At 33.6% G+C, this 22,071-nt stretch overlaps 1 protein-coding gene across 2 annotated transcripts; it reads right to left on the bottom strand.

The window, feature by feature from the left end:
* Window positions 1–5,991: 5,991 nt before the first annotated feature.
* Window positions 5,992–14,506, bottom strand: LOC122022680 (rDNA transcriptional regulator pol5-like). 2 transcript variants are annotated; one of them, XM_042580734.1, is made up of 9 exons: window positions 13,844–14,506; window positions 12,841–12,966; window positions 12,559–12,756; window positions 10,903–11,130; window positions 9,428–10,585; window positions 8,618–8,905; window positions 7,786–8,287; window positions 6,460–7,317; window positions 5,992–6,346 (listed from the first exon to the last, which is right to left on the bottom strand). In XM_042580734.1, the coding sequence occupies exons 1-8, from the start codon at window positions 14,384–14,386 to the stop codon at window positions 6,509–6,511; spliced, it is 3,852 nt and encodes a 1,283-aa protein (XP_042436668.1). In that variant the 5' UTR covers window positions 14,387–14,506; the 3' UTR covers window positions 5,992–6,346; window positions 6,460–6,508. The 2 variants fall into 2 exon arrangements, with proteins under 2 accessions (XP_042436668.1, XP_042436667.1); XM_042580733.1 differs by having other exon boundaries at window positions 5,992–7,317.
* Window positions 14,507–22,071: the final 7,565 nt, after the last annotated feature.

The following is a 22,071-nucleotide window of genomic DNA, read 5'->3' as shown; positions in this document are numbered from 1 at the left end:
AAAAATAAGGTCTGTAGATTGGTGAAGTCATTATATGGCTTGAAACAAGCACCAAAGTAGTGACATGAGAAATTTGATAATGCCATGAAGAAATGTGGATTAAAGATTAATGAATGTGATAAATGTGTCTACATGAAAGTCACAGAGAATGACTACGCCATCTTGTGCCTATATGTAGATGACATACTTATCATTGAGAATAATGATAAGATAATCAAATCCACTAAAAGATATGTTGAACTCAAGATTTGACATGAAAGACATGGGTCTTGCTGATGTGATTATAGAAATCAAAATTCTTAGAACAACATAAGTGTTAATACCCCGTTATAGTTTTGATGTGGTCAACTATGTTAAGTTAGGTCATGTGTATTTGATCACTGTGTCTAAGTGTGCAGGAACATAGGAACATAATAAGTCGAGCGGAAAACGCAGCTAGCGAGAAGGATGGCATGGGAAGGGAGCTGACGGGCTCGGTGCATCCGAGGGACGAGATGCTGCAAAAGAGTACATTGATGATGAGAAGGACATGCACGACGCTCGAGGGATGAGAAACCAGGGAAGAAGCCTGCTCAAGGAGAAAACCAGAAGATGGGTCATGGTGAGCCCAATTCCAGATGGATAAAATCACCCAGGCGAAAGGAGCAGCGGAAGAGTAAAACAAAGCTACTAGAGGCGCCTCCAATGCTGCTGGAGGCACCCTTGTGTCTTTCTAGTGGAAGGCACCTTCAAGCTTTCATGGAAGATGCTTTCAATCACTTGAACATGCCTCAGACTAGAAAAAAAGTGGTCGTTAGCGAGGATAAAGTCTTATTCTCGCTTGCCTCGCTGGAGGCGCCTTCCAGCTTGTTGGAGGCGTCTTCCAGCCTCGAATAGAATTTTCCAGGGGTTATAAAAAGACCCCTGGAGCTAGGAAATCAACAACAACTTCAATATTCATTTCCTAGCACATTTTTGAGCATTCAACGAGTGTAATAGGCTTCTTCGCTTACATAAAGGAGATCTTTTTAGTGCTCTTTTCTTTCTTAAATTAACAACCACCTAAGTTGTAACCAAGTAACTCTTTAGTGTCTTTAATTTATTAGTTGTTTAATTTCCTTTTCATAAAGTGTGCTACTAATCTGAGTTGGAAGATCGAGAAAGGTTCACGTTGTTTTCAACATGCAATTTACCCCTCTCTTGTCGGTCACATGGGTCCTAACAAGAAGGACTTGTTCTTAGTCAGCCCCATTATATGGATAAAATTCTTAAGAAATTCACTAAGGGTGATACCGCATTGGTACGAATACCGATAGATACGAGTCAACATCTATCGAAAAATTGAAGTTAAAGTATCTCTCAAATAGAGTACTCTCAAGTGATTGGAAGTCTGATATACCTGATGAGTTGTACACGACCAGACTTGACCTACGCAGTAAGTAAACTAAGTAGATATACGAGTAATCTCGATGTTAAGCACTAGAAAGGGATAATAAGAGTACTGAGGTACTTGAGGTATACTCGTGAATATGAGCTGCATTATATGAGATATCCTATTGTGATCAAAGGATATAGACATGCAAGTTGGATATTTGACATAAAAGACTCTAAGTCTACGAGTGTATATGTATTCACTCTTGAAGGTGCAGTCATATCTTGAAAATCTTCTAAGTAAACAGTAATAATCAGATCCACGATGGAATCTGAATTTCTATCTCTTGATAAATGTGGTGAAGAGATTGAATGACTACGACAATACTTAGAAGATATTTTGAGATGACCGAAACCTGTGTCGGACAATTTTCATACATTGCGATAGTCAATCAGTAATTGATCAGACATAGAGTCATCTATATAATGGTAAGTCTAGACATATACGTCGTAGACATAATATCATTCGACAACTACTCTCAACAGAAGTTATCAGTGTTGACTATATGAAATCAAAGGATAACCTAGCTGATCCGTTAAATAATGGGTTAAATAGAGAGTTAGTTACAAACTCATCGTGAGGGATGAGTTTGATGCCGATGAAAAATATTGGTACAAAGGAAACCTAACCTATGCAGACTGGAGATCCTAAGAACTAGGTTCAAAGGGACAATCTAATTGTACCGACAAAGTTGCTCATTGTGGAGGAATGCCCCAATGAATTAGTGAAGGATGGAGGTTAAGTACACCACTTTTAATGATCTAAGAAGAGTAATATGGAATACTCTTAAAAGATCACCTATGTGAGAAAGAAGTGGAGCCACTTCAAAGAGAACTGGAGGAATAATTAGAATTTCTCACATAACCAGGCATATTCATGGCCAAGAACGAACACACTCATGAGAATTGAGTTGTATCAAGGAAAGTCTTGGGTGAAATATATCAATGTTTACACAGATGGCAGAACAGTTCAAGGACATCGCTGTCAGCCAGTAAGCAAACAGATCTTCACAAGGGAAGGTTCAAAAGGTAAAACCTACCTGTCCTATACTGGACTCAATTGCTAAATGTTATCACATACCCTATCTCTATTCATGTGGGGGATTGTTGGATATATGTGAATGGAAAAGAGATGGAAAAAGGAAGAAACTCCATTACGAATGGGGCTTTAGTCCCACATTGGGAGTGTCAAGGCATTTTGATTGGTTTATATTGATTCACATGCTTTGATGATGTGAACAACCGAATGGGGAGATGCTCTTTCTCACACGTGGGTGCATAGAGGGGGTGTAAATCCAAGGTCCATATTGCACTGAACCAAGTTAACTCATGTGCAAGCACGACCTACGCACGTCGAATGCCGGACCAGTCGGGATAAAATTTACCAAAGTGGAAGAATCAATATTTTTCCACGTAAACCTTTTGCTACTTATGTAACAGATGCATTAAAGTAAGATTAATGCATAATCAAAATGGTCAAGCGAAATGCTAGTGTTTCATAACTCGTCGAGTAATGATCATTAACATTGTCATTGATCTGAGCTCCTATATAAGGAGGTTGTGATCAAAGGGAAAAAATGTTACACACATAGAAAAGCAGCAGCAGTAGAAGCTCACCACCTACGTTCCCCTTCTCCTCTGTCGTGCATTTCTTGCTCGGAGGAGTACCCGTGATAGCAGTCGGGTACCTCTCAGTTTGTTGTGACCATCAGTGCTTGGTGGGAATCACTGTTCACTATTGTATCCTGGAAAACAGACAACCCAAGGAAACCTCGAAGTACAACCGGAGGTGGGACGAATCTATTTCAAGGAAACTGCGTCCAGTGCAGGCCTTAGTACTCTCACCCGGTCGATCGCTTACCCGTACAGTCGCATTGCCCGGTCGGTCTCTCTAACCTCCCGGTCATCCTCTTAGTTCCCTTGATGACTCTATCGCTCGCCCAGTTCACCCGCCTGCTCGTATGCTTTCTCGCTCAGCCACTCGGTCACGTGGTCTGCGACTCGCCCATCCAGCTGCTCACTCGCCCGGTCAGTCACTTGCCTGACCGCTCGCTCTGTCTGCTCGATAGTAAGCCTGCCCAGCCTCTCAGTCGGTCTGCTCAGCTGCACGCCAGTCTGGCCGCAGTTCACTAGGTTTACTTGCCCGGCCTCTTCACCCAGTCTGCCTTTTTCCTCGTCCAGTCGATTCGCTCGGGCAAAGGCTTACTCACCCGGTCGCTTCATCCGCCGGTCGACCTCTACTCCCGGCCAGCCTCCAGCTCACTCAGGAGATAGTTCGCTCGACTATCTGCTCACTCGACCGGTTGAAAGCTCGGTCAGTCTATCTTCAGTTCGCCTGGTCTGCCTCGTGTCCGGCCAACCTCAAGCCCAGTCAGCCTCACACTCGTTTGGTCGCCCTGCTGCTCTGTCCGACCGGCTACTTGGCTACTTTGCTCATTTGACCGCACGTTCACTCAATCACCCGACTCGCCCGATCGGCCTGTCCCAGCTCGCTTGACCACTATGAAGCATGCGTTAGGCACTTGGTAGACACCAGCTCCTGCTGGCAACCTGAGATTATCAGCTCAGGTCATTTCAACAGATAAGTTAAATTTAAGTTTGTATATATAAATTCGGTTAAAGTCCCAAAATCTCTGGCAACAGATTATTTTGTCCAACGGAACTTATAATTGTAGCAGCTATGGTTTCGTAGCTACTATAATATGTATGTTGAATAAACTTTGAGTAGCGAAAACTTTTGACAATCTTGATATCCTGCGTACCATTTGTTGTGCGACGGTTGGTGCATGACTGAGACGTGGCACTTGCCACCTCAGGTTTGTTTTTAAAATTTCCCCTCTCTTCTATTATATGTAACTTCTCTTCTCTTTCCTCTATTTTCTCTTTTGTATGTATACACTAAAAAAGTTTTCTATTTCCTCTCTCTTTTTTTCTTTTGCATGCATTAAAAAAAAATCTCTTTCCTCTCTCGTCACTCTTTTGCATACATGTATTAAAAAAATTCTCATTATGTATTTTTGAATTTCAAAAATCAACAACACAATGATGTTGTTTCGAAAATTACCAACGCAGTGATGTTGAATTCAAAAATCAACATAATTGTGTTACTAAATTTCAAAAATCAACAACAACGAAAATCAACACAACGATGTTGCTAATTTTTGAAAATAAACAATACATGATTGATTTTTTGTATTTATGTTGTTGATTTTTGAAATTCAACAACACAGAATTGATTTTCTGTATTATTGTGTGTTACTAATTTTCAAATATCAACACATAAAATCAACAAAATAGAAAATTAACCCTGTGTTGCTGATTTTAGAAAATTAACAACACTATATTGTTGAATTTTGAAATTTAACACCACTATATTGCTAATTTTTAAAAATTAGCAACATAGTGGTGTTGAATTTCAACACAGGATTGATTTTCTGTGTTTTTTATTTTCAAAAATTAGTAACATTGTGTTACTGATTTTTGAAATTAAGTACCACTATATTACTGATTTTTAGAAATCAGCAACACTGAACAGTAAAAAGGAAGAGAGAGAGGTTCAAACTTTTTTTCAGATAAACAATAAAAAGCAAAAAGAGAAAGATTCTGATTTTTTTTTCAGATGAACAATAAAAGGAAGAGAAAAACTATGTTGTTTGGACATTTTCAAAACTACATACACGATGGGGGAGAATACATTTTCACCTAAATTGTTTGTTAAATCGCCATTTTTATTATTCTTGTAGTTTTATTATTTAGTTGTACTTTTGTATTTCATTGTGTTGCTACTATACGAATAGGGCTATACAAGGTTTCTCTATTTTTGAAAGTTATACAAAGAGGAGAAAGTATAGCGATATCAAGAATAATCCGCTAATGAATTATAGATCCCAAAGTACAATTAGGGGTTCTAAACCATATAAAACTTGTTTGTTTTTTATTTATTTATTTTTTCATTTGCAAACTAACATATTGTATAGATAAACAAGTATTCAAAAAATTAAAATGAGATATGCCTATTCACCCCCTTCTAAGAAAATTTATTTTTCATATGAAATGTTATTCAGCTCTCCCCTAGAAGCACAATTTAATTTTTCATATAAAATGTTATTCCCCTCTCCCGAAAAATCACAACGATCTATAAAGTAATGATCAAGCTTGTAAAACCCATATAATTTACGTCATTACCTTGGTTGAATTAGTGGGAAAAAAAATTTAAGACCGACACCTCTTGTAAATAGTTGAATTAGTGAAAGCCATTTAAGAATAAGACATTAGACATGTCATAAGCCACAAAGTAGGAATAGCAAGGTCTCTTAACTACATTAAATCTATTATATCAAATATTTACAATATAACAAATATATTTATCGTAGTATTTTTGGCACGAACTCAAAAGAAAATATTTTAGGTTTTTTTTAATTCATCTTTAAACATTACAAAACATAATGGAAGGGCTTGATCAAAGTCGTTTAAGTAAACTCGAATATGTGAACGTGAAAAAGATTATGGAGCTTGTTTCAACAACTTGCATCCAATCTTTTCTTCAGGAACCTACCTCATGCCAAGCAGATCAATAAAATCTTCAATCACAATCACCAATGCATGGAAAACTATTAATTTGATAGGTCAAAAAGTGTTAAAAAAAACATTAATCATAAATACTACAATGTCTCTGCTTGATTTAAACATTGAAAGAAGTTTACTTTGGTTTCTTGGATACTTCCTCACGTGCAAAACACATACAAACTATTGCAGCACATCTAACAAATCAAAATTGATAAATCTGTAAAACTGCACCCGAACATCCAATTTTGGTGGTGAGTTGAGCATTGGAAATTAACAACTTTGTAAGTAAATTCGCATCTGTATGGCCAATGTTGTAAGGTTTCCAGATGATTTCATCCACACATCCAGGCTCCAGTTAAAGCTTAAAGACCTGAACTACTATATTATTAGTCCAACTATGGAGTGGAAGTACTTGCGAGCATTGCTCCAAACACTGAACTAAATGGCATGGAAAGGTCTTGTTCCAAGAGAATATATACTTACAAGATTAGCTTCTGAAACTTTAAACCATTGAATGGATATAGAGATGTCTTCACTTCTCTCTGCTATACTTAATTGAAAGAAATGACTCCCCAAGTTGAGACTCCCAGACTGAATGCGAATCTGGCTTCAGAACTTTCAAAAAAACATTGTTCAGTTTACGCACTGAAACTGCATGCAAGAACTGAGTAGAAAATCGCCGCACAACCAAACGTCGTGACTTCTTTTCCGGCATGTTACTTAACAGTACTTGAATCAATTCACAGGCTGCTGACAAGCATTTCTTGAATAATTTAGACCTACTAGCAGCAACTTCATTAGTCTCTCCTTTGCTAGGTATAATGCATGACTTAATAATACACTCTATGATATCTAGAATTTCAATTCTTCGAAACTCCATCTTTGTACTGATACATTTCTCCAGAAGAAAACCAAGGAAAAAGAGCCCAAGCCAAGATTGTCTCTTAATAACCTCTTTAATGAATCCAGCTTTCAGACGAGACTTCTTACAATTCAAGTAGTCAGTTAATGCATTTTGAAATATATTGATCACACCATTCAGTTCAGATTCAGAGAAATTCCGTGCATGAATGATTTTTAGTAACCAGAAAGTGGAGTCTTGAGCAAACAAAGATATGGTTTTATGGTGCGAACGCGATGCTGATTTTAGATTCTTCTCCAACAAGGTTTCGAGAGTGTGGAGCTGTATGTCACCACTTTTTGGATAGTCTTTTACTTTAAATATCTTCTTTTGCAGAATGCCTCCAATGCGTTGTTTTAGTTGCTCACTACTATCCGCCATATGTGAATTCACATACGCTTTTGCCAAGTAAGAATACACCGTCAAGACCTGAGTCTTACCTGTTTCAAATAGATTACAGATTAAAATATGCAAGAAAATTCATATTCTACAAGTATTTTCTAAATATTATTCTGAAATATCTGTTTATTGATCCCTTGAAACAAGAAGGGGAACCTGATAAACAACAGGAAAAAAAGGAAATGAGGAAAGCTGTATGGACAACAGGATGATGCAAGGCTAACACATGATCGAAGATTAGGATTATAGGATAAGAATGAGCCAATTTCATGAGTTCCAGATGGCCTACAATTGAAGAAGGTTAACCAAATATTGTCTAATGCCTATTTGACTGAATCATGCTAGTCCAGCTTATACAATAAAGTCGAGGCAAGATTCTAGATCTTTCTTTAAAAAGGATTATTGCTGGCCTAATAGAACTGAAAAACAGAATTTGGGTATTACAAATTTGGATAAGTTAGAATATGGATAAACTTTTAACAACGCATCAAAAATTTCTGATATTCTACCTGGATTCTTTTGCAGATAAATTTCTAGCAGTGAGAGAACTCGAAGTTTAAAGGGTATGAGTTGGGATTGAGCACTGTCACTCCCAGAAAGTTTGCGCTCCTTGAAAATCTTGGTAATGTAAGAATCCATACGGAACATGGCATCATCGTCCATATCATCATCAGAATCACCAGAAGCGGAAAGGTCATTATCCCCCTTGGCAAGTTGATTAATTGCCTCAACTATGTCCATCCCAGAAGAATCACTATTCTTGTTATCATCAGTTGCCGACCTGATCAATTCCTCAGAACCATCTGCATGACTATCACTGTCAACTGCATCATCAGTTCCAACCTCATTGATCTCATCTGCCTCTTCAATTCCAAGAAAATCATCATCCTCTTCATCATCATCATCACTGTCTGCAATTGGATGGCGAGGACGCTTCAGATCCTTCTTCACAACTCGCAACATCTGAACTAATCCAGCATCTGTTATATCATCACAGCAGGCCTTGAAAACCTGCATATCAAAGACAAATATTGTATTTATTTCATTCTGAATCAAATGAATAAGTCAGACAATAAACACATCAGGATTATGATGACGAAATCATATAGATGGATATCAAAGAACTCGCAATTAAAGACAATATTCACATTGGACAACCCATAGCTTAAGACTTGAAAAAATGCTGTCCAATTTCATCAAATGAAAGCATAGTTTTACATAGGTTGTATCTTTTATTAAAAGATGGTATATTTTGTACCATAAAAAAATAAATAAAACAAGGCAAGCTTCTGCCAACAGACACGTCATCCTAATCAAAAGTATTATAGTTCTACTACTTGCCTGTTCTACTGCAAAGAACAATGGACCAGTTGATTGTGGTAGAAGTGAAAGCAAAGTGTCAACTAGCACATCCATCAACTCTGGTGCATCATCACCATCATATTCTTCATCTGAAAAATCACAATCAGCAAATGCAGGTGGTAAAGCCTTCTTGAAGCATATAATCATCTCCAATGCAGCCTCAGAGAACTCTCCTGGATGGAGAAGTACTTGCAACACCAACTGGATCAATAGATAACGGAATGCATGGAACTTGTTTGCAACTGGACCAGGCCTAACTTTTTTCCCCTGTGCAATAGATAGAATGTAGAAAATATTACCAACTGAAGCTACCGAAAAAAAAAAAGACATCTCAACTCCAAGATACTAACAAGATAAAAGGGGATTACTTTCAATGTGCTACACAGACAAGCAAACAAAAAAGCATTATGCTAACAGCTCATATCGCTACACTGTAATGAGGGCAGAATAACAATTGGGATTCTTCCTAATCACATAGGATAAATACTATGCTAAATTTAGAGAATGAAAAAATAAATACTGTAACAGCATTTCCACATTACTAGTAAATTAATTTAAATATAGAATGTTCTTCAAAATTTCAGATTTAATATATGTATATTCCATGATTGCTACCAGTTCTTACAAGATATTTCTAGAGGTTTTACCATTATTAGACTTTATTATTTTTAATATCTACAATTTAAAATACTTCAATGTAAAACAAGCTAATAGCCAAAAAAAACAATGCTAAATAACTAGATTCACTTTAAATCATTGGTGAGAATATTGGAGAGTGAAAGCAAGTACCTCTTCAGAAAGTTTGGATTCCATTTTCAACAGTCTTTTGAATGCCTTCTCGTCTTCATTAGTCAAGATTCTATACAGTGATACTGAAGGGATGTTGTGCAAAGTGCTCAGGAAACACATAAAATAAGAACCCAGATCATCAAATTTAGTGCCCGTTGATGCATATTGGTTTTCCCTTTTCTGTGCATCTTCTAACAATGATTGAAGCTGCTTGATACACATACTACATAGTAAACTTGAAATAGAAGCTTTTGGCCATTTGAACTTCTCTTGCAACTCAAATGAAGTAACTTCAGTGCCTAGTGATGCAGAGAACAAACCTTGAACTACCAGAAATTTCAAAATTCCTGTTTGCACTTGAAATTTTGCCTCAATATGTTTCACAATTTCAGTATGTGGCATTGACTTTACATCAGAATTCTGATTTAAATTTTTTTGAATACGAGGCATGGTATCTATAATCCAGTTCTTGAGGGAGTCTATATTACCAGAACCTGACGTTTCTTTATCCTCCGAAGCACCTAAATCTGAATTTTCATCGGTAGTGTGACTTTGATCAGATGGTTCGTCAGTAACAGTTCCATCATCAACGAATAAACTCATCAAACTTTGCACAAACTGCAAACAACCAGGCACAGTATTGAACTTAGCAACCAACCCTTTTACCAACTGTGTCTTGGTGATAATATCAAATTTGCCACTGCTGTGTTTCTGCAGGGAGATAATAACTGAAACACGGCGATCAATATCATCTCCAATTAAATCAATGAGCTCCTTGATAAAATGTTGGGCAACACTGTACAACCATGCATCTCTGTTTGAAAGAATGTCCATGAGACAATGCACAAATTTCTCAGAAAGGACAACTTTGATACAAGATATAGGCAATTTTGGAAGCATAAGCAACAAGATTTGGAATGCCAAAAACTTCCTATCATGAGAAGACTGAAGAAGTGACTCTTCAATTACAACCTCATGAAAACATCGGATATTCTTAGCAATGTCCTCCGAGGAGCAACCTTTCCAAATCTTCTTTTGCTTCTTACCAGATGCAGATCGCACTGCATCATCCTCCATATGAGTTGTTATTTCCGAAGTAAGCATGTTCACCACTACTGGACAAAGACTATGCAGACGAGGCAAACAGAAGGTTGATTCCTGAAAATTTAAGTCCAATTAATAACAAAAAAATGAAAGAATACAAAAATGCATTAATATATGTAATTACAAAAGAACCATGCAAGCCTTCCAAATAACACATATTACTGCTTAAAATTCCCTGATTTACAGAGTAAACGAAGACAAAATGTCTAGTGAATTAATTCAGTAGATTAACAAGAAACTCAAAACACTAACTCAGTATCCCTTTCCAAGTAACAATTGAAAGGATGTGCTTAAGAATTTCAAATGACTAATTAGTTGATGGCATTTAACCACCAAATAAGTAAAGGGATGGTAAGCTATGTTGAGAGAACCTTAAAGCAATTGGCAATATATAGCAGATAATCTCGACTAAAGAAGCTTTCAGCACTAAATGGGCATGGAAGCAGCTTGCCAAACACTTTGCCATCAACTTGTATTTTCTCTTGCATCTTCAAAGCCAAGTACAGGGCATCTGGATCTCCCACCTCAGCAGCTCTCTCAAACAAATCATGTAGAACAGTAGTTTTCAACACTTCATTTAAAATAACTTCTGAGGAAAGCTGCAGTAACAAGAAAACATAGTTAGACCTAAGTATATAATGAAAACTGGAATATTGTTATTAAGGAAGAATAATATAATCTTAAAGAAGAGAAATATGTAAGAAGTTTTTTGCTTTCTTTGAGAATTATGTCAAAGAAGAACAATTACCAAACAATCACAACAAAAAGTATACCCTAACTATTTAGGTTGAATGATCCTATCTATATTTGAACTCTCTACAATATTTATTAGTAATACTCGTTAATTATGTCTATACTGTGTTAACATATTTATCTTCATTTATCATTTTATCATCAAAGGACTAGATCCAACTGCTCCCTTATTTAACATCTCTACACTTACCTCTCCTGGTATTTTTACACATTCATTTTATCATTCTTATATTTCCTACACTAACCTTTTTATCTATGGCTCATTTGCATAACAACACACAGACGAGCATGGTTGATCATACCACATCCATTTTGACCTTTTACCATCAGAAAGATATTAGTTATTCCATTACAAAACAACATATATCCACTAGGTACCTCAAATGGCCTAAGAAAGAATGAAACAAAATATGTAGATAAATAACCAGCAACAGTCAAATGAGTGGACATTTACACTGTCAAACACAACTTAATAAGCAAAGTGGTTATGAAAAAAAGGTACTAGTGGATAACAGTTAAGCAAACAAATGACTGGACATTTACCTAACAATTGTCTAACTTTGAACAAATTAAAAGTTCAAGCTAAATCAATTGTTTGTTAAACTCTGGATAAATCCATCGAAAGGTCAAAGTTCAATCTAGATTTAGCACCTGACATGAAAAGCAACAGCAATGAGAGACCAATACTTTCATCGGCATAATTAAAACAAACCCATTTGCCTTACTCCACAAAAAGAGCATGGCATATTCACAAATTCAAGTAGCACGATCTCTCACATTTGTTCACATGGGAGCTATGGGTTTTATACTTTCACTTGGTAGAATATGAGAAGAGATTGTAATGATATTGCTTTACAAATAGTTCACAAGTCTGCACTGATGTGAATGGCATTCCAGGTCTCTGCATACATCATTATAACTGCAGGTGAAACCAACTCATCCAAATAGATATTAAGAAGTGTCATACATAGTGGATGACCGAAAGAAGAGCAGGATAGTAAATTACAAGCACTTTAGATACAAATGATTTATTATACTAGCATGTAAAAGTTAGCACTTTTGGAGACAAGTTTGTATCAGAAAACAGCTAGATCAGCAAACTAATGCACAAAGCAAACATGGTGCTTTACAAACTAATAATAATAATAATAAATAAAATCTAAGAAAAAAATATTTAAATGACACATAAAAAAGAATCAAAAGCAAGCACATCAGTAAAATTAATGGTATGTCGTTTTTATATTAGAGTACAGATTCACAAATAATCAATGTACCTGATCAGTCACATCACAAATCAGAGAAACTGCTGGCTCCCCCAAGTATCGCTTCTTTCCATATAAAGAAACAACATGAGTTATGAACTCTTTGATAACTGATGTATCAATGTTTTTACTCCAATCAGTCGCAATTCGTCCAGATCTAGCAAGGGAACCATAAGAAAAGAGGCGGCCCAAAAGGTTATCTTTAGCTTCCTATACAACCATTCAAGGGAAATTCAGAATTGCAATAAGAATCAGGGGAACATTGTGAAATTGAAAAAGACAATAATGAAGTACCTGACCCTTCATTGAAGAAGATACTTCAAGCAAATCAATTGTCAATTTCATCACTGAACTCAACTTGATAGCTGGAATTGCTCTAACCACAACTGTTAACCCCAATGCAAATCCTTGCCTTGCATACTGTTGGTAAGAAAAAAAACAAAGAATTCAAACAAAAAGAACAAAATGAAGCAACAGATCTTCTAAAACAGATGTATTATACATCAATAATCTTCACTGTGAACTAGAGTATCAGCTAGCTTTTGTTTGCTAAACCCTGATGACCATATAGGTTATGTGGTTTAAGGAACACATAGGGTGTAAGTGTGTGATAAAGTGTGAATATAACAAATGCCATTATTTCTCAATTGTGTATTATAAATTGTTTTCTTTTTCATCTCTCAAAATGACATGTAGTCATACTTTCTTCAGAAATTAATAGAAATGTCACTAAAAGAAAAGAATGCCTGCAAAAACACCAAATGATAGGAAAAGGGAAAAGTTTCTTAAATATAGAATTAAATGCAATATCAGAGAGGACAATTATTTGAAGTGAGTAATGAAGGCCAATTATATATAAAAAAACTAACATAGATCATATGAGCAAATGAACCTTATAAAGTGAACATCTAAGATTCATTCTGATGTTTAATTCAGTCAAGTAATTCTGCACAAAAGAATATAGGATAAGAAAATATTTAATTCATAATAAGAAACCAAACCACACCCAGAAAATCACAAAGATGAAATGCGCAACCTGCACTTGAAAATATGTCATTATATAGAAAATTCAACATTTTAATTAGTCATTCATTTTCTCAAAATAAAAACAATTTCTTCAAGCCCTTGGACGTTCTTAAGGGTATGAAAAATTCAAAACTAATCCTTTGTTCGATATAAGATATACAGCCGCAGTGCATTGGTCTCAACATAACAGATGAGTCATGAGTGCTTCACTAGGAATTAAAAAATTAATTGGTCTTATACAGGGAATTGAAGAAAAATGCATGATGTGTACCTCCCTAGTAGAAGATACCCCACGAATAAGTCGACGAATGGAATATCTCAGAGCAGGCGCACAATCTTCCAGCCCATCATCCTTCTCCGCCTCTAGTTGAATAGCTCCATCATCCTCCCGTTTGTCCTTTTTTTCATAAGCCTTTTGAACCTCAGACAACTCTAAAACCAATGACTCCGCAGCAGCTTCCCTAACCAAAGAATCGGAAGATGCTAGATCCCTAAACACATTCATATGGAGCCCAGGGTGGCCTGAAGAAGCCAAAGAAGCCGCAGGCTGCGAGTCAGCCAAAGCAGCACCTTCGCAAGGCGTATCAATGCGGGGTTTCTTCTTCTCTTCATCAAGTTGGTGCCTTCCCTTGTCCAATGCCTTTCTCTTCTTCCTCCTCTCCATGGGCTTCAGGGACCTCGCGTCCTCCAAGGACTCCGTTTTTCCTTCATCGATCTTCTCTTTCTCGCTTGCAGAAACCTCATCAACCGAAACATGATTCTCGCTATCTAGCACGTCTGCGGAAGTCGGTGCCGTCTTCTTGCTGCTGCCCATTGAGCAAAGAGAACTGGAAAAGATTGAAGATTGAGCGCGCCGACGAAACGGCAATAATAGCGGCTTCACGAGGTTAGGGTATCGATCGAGATGCAGAGCGTCGCCGCCGCTTGCAAAATCTAAAAGAACAAATCAATGTAGGGATGTGCTTAAGTACCCTGAGACTTGGGCCGTTAATGGGCTAATAAAACGGCCCAAATTTTCTGAAACGGATTCTGAATTCAATTCTCTTTCTTAACGTGAAAATTTCTATTAATTATTAGGCAAAAATTTTAAAAAAAACACCTCATATTTCTTGAAGAGTTTAAATCTAACTTATGACCCATTATATTTCGGAAATTTGAAAAAGATAAGAGGCTAGTCCATCATTAACATATATTTATATTTTCTGATTTATCTTAGTGATCGTTGAGAAATTTTTATGGAACTAGATTGGTCACCTCTAAGATTAGTCGAATCGTACAATATTTAGCTAGTCCTTCGTTAAGATATATTTATGCTTTCTGATTTATCTTGGCGTTGAGAAATTTTCATGGAGGAACCACCTCTAAGATTAGTTACGATATTTAGATTATTTTAAAAAATATTATATTCTTACTTTATTATTATTATTATTAGAGTAATATTTAAAAATAAATTATATGTATAAAATATTTTGATATTAAAAAACTCTATCAAAATTAATTAAAATTAATTCAAGATTTTTTTTAGGTCTAAAAAAGAATGTATATTCGGACAAAATGGCTAATAGATAGTGATGTTCAAGACATATGATCGGATACATTAGTAAATTCACTACTCTCAACTATAAGGACAAAATAGCTATATCTTTTGATAATAACATTGAGTTAAAGGTAATTGATATGAGTGATATTAAGCTTAATTTAAATTTCATAATTCATAATTTTACCAAGTATTAGTCAAATTTGTGATACTATATATAAAATTAAATTTTGTTCTATTGAACATGATACAACTACTTTAGTAGGTCAAAGAAAAGATAATGTTTACGTGATATAATTGATTTTTCTTATATATTTTTAACCCCTTCTATCAAGTGTTTTATGTCAAAAGGAAGAATCTTGTTCATGAGGTTGGTCACTAAGATATATAGCCAAGAAAAATTGGTGAAAGACTTACTAAGGATAAATTTTAATAAAGCTAAAATATATGATGCATGTCAAGAAAGTAAATAAGTAAAATCCTTAAATAAAACCTAATCAATTGTAAGTACCTCTCAACTTTTAGAATTTTTACACATTGAGTGTTTAATATAAAAGAAACTATAAATCCTAAGCCTCGTGGATTTTAGAAAACCGACAGCCTGTTTGGAATGATATGGAATTCAATTCCTTTTAGAATTGGAATTGAATTCCATGCTTTGGAATGATTTTTTAGCTAAGAATTGATATGGAATTCAATTTCAATTCCATCAAACAAAGCAAAAGTAAATCATACCTCTTTATGTGTGATTTAGATAGAGAATTCAATTCTCCATATTATGTTCATTGTGCTCTCATTCTCTCTTCTTTGTAAAAAAAGAAAAGAAAAAAAAAGAGAATGATAAAATGGTAAAACATAAAAATTCCATAACTTAAGTTGTAATTCATTCCAAACATAAGAATTGAATTGAATTCCTTATAGAATTCAATTCATAATGGAATTCAATTCAATTCCATGACTTAAGTTATTTCCAAACAGAGTGTTAGAATTTTAAAGAGGAAGTACAATATTGAGCACGCAATCTAGTTTCATTATGAAGCATGGCATACAAAAGGAAATGCATTAAATAGTAAGTGATAATGAAGACATCGTTGTAGAGCGTCGTCCAAAGGATCCGAAGTTTTGCAGAAGAAGGAACAGAGGAAAGATTTTTTGGAGCAGATAGGGTGACGATGTTGAAACCTCTTCGTAAATGGAGATTTCAACGGGGACTTCTCCCTTATATAGAGGATCTAATATGTTATCACTTCATAGGTGATAATAAATTGAACTAAAGGGTTCTACACTTTTAACTGACATCTAATAATTTAAAATCCAATAAATCTTGGTTAAATCACTTAAATAGGTTGGTTCATATTAACATATATAAATTATAATCAAGTCGAGATAAAATACAACATAATAGTCATGGTATTTTATCTTTTAATAACATGAATATTGTATTGTAATATTAGATGACCTTAGGTAGATGAGTAATGATATGCATTGGAAAAAAATTTCAAAAAAAGTTAGGATAGACATATAAATTTATAGCCTACTATATCATTAAATGTTTGAGTAATGATATGCATAGGAAAAAATTCTCATGAAAAAATAGACATATAAATTCATGATTTACTGTATCATTAAAAGTTTTTACTCGTTTTTGTTGTGGTGTGAATTTGAGAGTTTTGATTTCCAAAATTTTTGAGAAGGAAGGATGTCATAGAAAGGAAATTGGAGCATTATAAGAAGCAATTATAACAATGTTATATAAATATTTATTACCTAGTTAGTTTTTGAGCCAAAGCAATTAATAAAACATGTTATGCAAATGATAGATTTTTTTTTTTCATATTTTTAGGTAAAACTCTTTGTTAAATATATTTGGAAAGATGCCTACAATCAACCATCTTAGAATATTTGGTTGTCAAGTAAACATATTAAATATTAGGGTCTATTTAGGAAAATTTTCACCTAAGATGGATGAAGGAGTAATAGTCTGATACTCTATCAAATTGAGTCTTAGCGTTTACAACAAAAAGTTTCAAAATTAGAGAATCTTTATTTGTAGTATTTCATGAGTCTAACAATGTTTATCCTAGGCATTCTCCTATAGATGAAGACATCAATGAAAAATTAAACAAGAAAAATGTTAACAATGTTGAACAACAAACCAAGAGAGAATTTAGAAGGTATAAAAGAACAACCTCAAACATATAAAACTAATTCTAATCACTCAATAGAACAAGTTATGAGAGCATTTACCAAGGAGTTAAGACAAAGGAAATATATTGCGTTAACAACCAAAAATATTGAATAAGCCTTATTTGATTCAGTTGGATATTGAAAATGCAAGATAAATCACTACAAAAACAAAGGGGTTATTTGTGACGAATTCTATGATAATTTTTTTAAAAAAATCTAGCAAAAATAATTTACAAAGAACTCTGTCGTCGCCCAATTTTGTGACAAAAACATATAAATTCGTCACCAAATCTGCGATGTCGAATTTTATTTTCATCGCCAAAGTTACTGTAATTTGGCAATGAAAATAAAATTCGTCGCAAAATTACCAAACGCAAATCCGCAACGAAAATATATTTTCATCCCAAATTTGACAACGAATCTAGTTTTTGTCGGACATTTGACAACGAAAATGAATTCATCTCCAAATCTAGGATGAATTTATTTTCATTGCAAATTTACAATGAATCCCTTTTTCGTCGCAAATTGACAACGAAATTAGATTCAACCCCAAATCTAGGACAAATCAATTTTAGTTGCAAATCTACGATGACAACGAGATTCGTCACAGATTTACGATGCAGTAAAACGCTAATATTTTGCCCAGAACTTGTCTAGTTTTGTATTTGACCGTGTATAGATAATACATCACATCCATTTCCAAACATGTTTATAATACATCTAACACATCCTATTTAACATTTACATACAACACATCCTATTTAACATATGCATCACATCCTATTCACAACATACCCATTTTATTTAACATTCTAAACCAAATCCACAATCATACAACATATCCAAAATGAAACTATACAAACAAGTCAAAAAAACCTATCAAATCCATATATGTCATTATATCCAAAAATATCTAACACTCTCCAAGAAGTTAAACAAGTCAATCAAAATGAAAATATTCGATACACAAACATCATTAAATCATCTTCTTTTTCTTCCCGACAAACAATTTATTCTCTTTCCATTCTTCTTCTTTTCCTGCATCAAAACAAACAAATAAAAAGTAGTATTTATAATAAGAAAAAAAATCCTATAAATTAATACAAAACTTAATACTTACTTCCTTCGACATGAGTTTTCAATTTGCACCAGTTTACTTTATCTGACCAACCCTGTTTGAAATAAATTGACAATATTAATTAAAAATATAAAAATAAAAAATTCATAATCAAATAATAAATGTAAACACTAATTATGAGACAAATAACATTCATACATAATAAAGCCATGAAGAACCATCACTATTATCATCATCATCGTTGTCGTCACCAGAACAGAGAGGAATCTAACTATGAGAGGAGCTTAATTGAAGATGTCGCATTATTAAGTCTTGTTGTTAGCACAATTGGCTAATTTTCTAATCTCTTTGTCTCATTTCCTGATTTATTTGAATCATATCCTGATCCCTTTAAGCGAATCTCTCTTTTACATTGATAACTTTTTCAATCAAGTTATTTATTTGTGTCATAACTGTTGATGGGGTGGAAGAAAATATACTAGCAACTCTATGGGTTTTAATCAAAGAACTTATTCTCGATATTCTTTCTTTTTTTGGTCCCCCACTCACTTCAAGTCATAAACCCATATTATTATTAACAGAGGGCTCGGATCCCTCAGTATCATCATTAGTTTGCGAGCATCTCTGTGCTAGCTCTAATTCATCATATTTATCCTATATTATCATGAGAAAGATTAAAGTAATATAATAGAAATACATATAATCCAAAGAGAGAGTATCTATATAACTAATAGAAACAAATATATCACTTTCTTTTCATTAGAAGGGACATCCAAAAAGAAAATATATTGACGAAACGTTGTTAAACAAAGTTGTTGAAACAATTGTCCTTATGCTTGAAATGAACATCTAAGAAATAAAATTGGCAACTGGTTAGGAGTCAAGTTTTCTTTAATGTGGGAAAATAATGCAAACAAGTAAAAGAATAATGCAAGCAAGAAATTAAATATTGTAAAAAAAAAAGAAAATAATTTTTAAAAAATAAATAAATTGATGATAAATTCCAAATTAGTTCATATGTAATAAAAGGAAAGAAATTGAAAATAAAATATTCAAGATTTACACATCTACAATAAATAGAATTAAATTGAAAAATATTTAAGGTTGTCACATCTATAATAAATCAGAGATTTATTTATTTTATTTGATAATTACTATTTTCTATTTTAATAATAAATAGGGAATAATTATAATAAGAATAGTCTATTTTTTATTTAGAATATTTATTTCTATATTTACTATTTAGTTAAGTTTACAAAAGGAGTAGAGAGTTTTGTATTTTAATCATCTTTGACTAAAAATAATTTTTAATTGTATTTCTCTTTGTAAGGTTATTTTTAATTCTCTTCATCCACTTCGTTCATAGTTCTTGAGTAGCAGTGGTGGAACTGCAGGGGTTAAGGAGGGTTTTATGTTCGAAACCACTTATTTAATTAAGAATATTTATTAGATTAATTATAATTAATTAGAATTCATATTTAATTATGAATTTATTTATTTTATATTAAGAAAATGGTAGAATACAAATATGTGTAAAATTTAAAAAGACTTATAAATTTTATTATAGGTTATTCATTTAAACGATATAGAAGAGAAATATAAATCTATAGCATACACAAAATTAAATAAAAGATTAATAACTAATCACTATACTAATATAACATACAAATTATATAAATATATATTTAGGCATATGTGATATATATAGATATATAATTACTAAATTTAATGCAAAAACTTAGTATGTATAAATTTGTAGAGAATATTTATCTAATTAATATGAAAATAAAATATTATGTGATATATAAGGGTAATTACAAAGAATAAATAGAATTAAATAAGTAAACTATATATGGAAATTTTATAACCATGGAAATAGCTTCCCATCTAAACTTGATATCGTATTAAGTTTACAAAGAAAAAAGAGAATGAAATAAATGACTTTGGCATTCATATACAAAGTTTTGGGATAGAGATGGAAATGTTATACCCATGGGAATAAATTTTATTCTTATAAGCATAAAATAAATGACTTAGCAAATTTTATGTGTTGAAAATTTTTAATATGTAGATAGATATGGAAATAGAAAATTTAGACCAAGTCCTAAGTCTCCTTATCTATTTAAACCTTATCTTCTAAAGTCCCCTCTTGGTTTTGTTGCCGCGGAAGACCTCCTCACCCTCTTGTTCTCCACTGGTGCTAGGATTTCCAAGGAAGACAAGGAGTGGATGGCTAAGTGATTGAGGCATGTTCTCAACCATGTTATTGTTTTATTTAGCTTCTATGTCTTGTGAAGTTTCAGATTTTATAGTTTGTTAGGTTTGGTTTGTTTTCTTGCTAAGGATATCATGTTCTGACCCATACAAATTGTGCATGTTTTTAACTATGTTAGTGCTTTAAATTAGCTTCTATGTCTTGTGAATTTTGGGTACCTTAGAATGGGTTGATGTTTCATAGATGTTCTGGAATTATGTTGTGACCCTACTATTTTTAGTTCTATTGTGGTGTAAATTAGCCTCAATAGGTGAATGAATTTCACTTCAAGGTCTTCTATTGAAATGTAAGAAATTTAGTTAGCTTTCATTTTCAATATACAGAACCCTTTTTGGATCAAAGATGAAATTCATATGATTTTTATACCACTGACTTACAAATATGAAATTATGCTATGACCCTACTACTTTTGGTTCTATTGTGGTGTAAATTATCCTTAATGGATGAACGAATTTCACTTCAGGGTCTTCTGTTGAAATGTAGGGAATTTAATTAGCTTTCATTTCCAATGTACAAAATCCTTTTCGGATCAAAGATGAATTTCATATGATTTTTATACCACTGACTGACGAATCTGGAATTATGTTGTGACCTTGCTGCTTTTGGTTCTCTTGTGGTGTGCTTTAAATTCTATTTTAGAGCTTTAGTCATCATGATCTTGCTCAACGAGTTGTTTCATATTTTACTAATTATATACCCTTAGGAACTAGAGAACTATGCATGGTCAAAATAAGTTATAGACCTTGCAAGTTTCGGACACGATAAATGTAGGTTTAAATTTTGTTTTAAGAGTTATAAATATGAATGTTGCATTACAATTTAGGTTATGCCTCTAATTGTCTTCCCTCAGAAGATCTATGCTTAATTCTAAGTATTAAACTTGTAAATTTCAGATTTATGGGAGTAATTCTAAATTTTGTTTAGGGGGTCATATTCATCATGATGTTGCGCTACCATTATTACATGTTTTCCCCACATCTTGTTTTATTTTAGTTCCTCAAGTTCATATATATTTAGGTAACCTATATAAGTTTTGTTTTTGGATATATGTATGTGTTAAGGAGATGATACCATGTTAGCTTTTATAGATTTGTAGGATTTTGATTGTATAAGTCTTCATGCTCTTTTATTACTTAGAAGTTTATACCATGCTAGCTCCTAGAGCTTGTAACTTTCAGATTTCTAGTTTAAGTAGGCTTGTGTTTTCTTATTGCTACTCATCATAATAACTTCACATGTTTCATGTGACTTTCGGATCCTAGTTTAGAAAAGGTTCGGAGTTAGTTTAGTTAAGCTCATGTTTCCTTTCTCATTATGATAACTTTAATATGCTTACGGAATAAACCCGCTTATAAAGACGCACCTATTAATTATGTGTGTCTTACAATTAATAATAATATGCATGTTTGTTTCCTTGCTTTA

Source organism: Zingiber officinale, chromosome 9B, assembly GCF_018446385.1.
Source record: "Zingiber officinale cultivar Zhangliang chromosome 9B, Zo_v1.1, whole genome shotgun sequence".
Taxonomy (NCBI): domain Eukaryota; kingdom Viridiplantae; phylum Streptophyta; class Magnoliopsida; order Zingiberales; family Zingiberaceae; genus Zingiber; species Zingiber officinale.
Note: the sequence above shows the minus strand (reverse complement) of the source record. Positions and strands in the feature narration are given on the sequence as shown.

Coding starts and splice junctions, on each gene's coding strand:
- LOC122022680 (XM_042580733.1), bottom strand. CDS start 14,386: ATGGGCAGCAGCAAGAAGACGGCACCGACTTCCGCAGACGTGCTAGAT. Junction 12,967..13,843: donor GGGTATCTTCTACTAGGGAG/GTACACATCATG, acceptor TCTTACCAACAG/TATGCAAGGCAAGGATTTGC. Junction 7,318..7,785: donor TTATCTGCAAAAGAATCCAG/GTAGAATATCAG, acceptor TATTTGAAACAG/GTAAGACTCAGGTCTTGACG.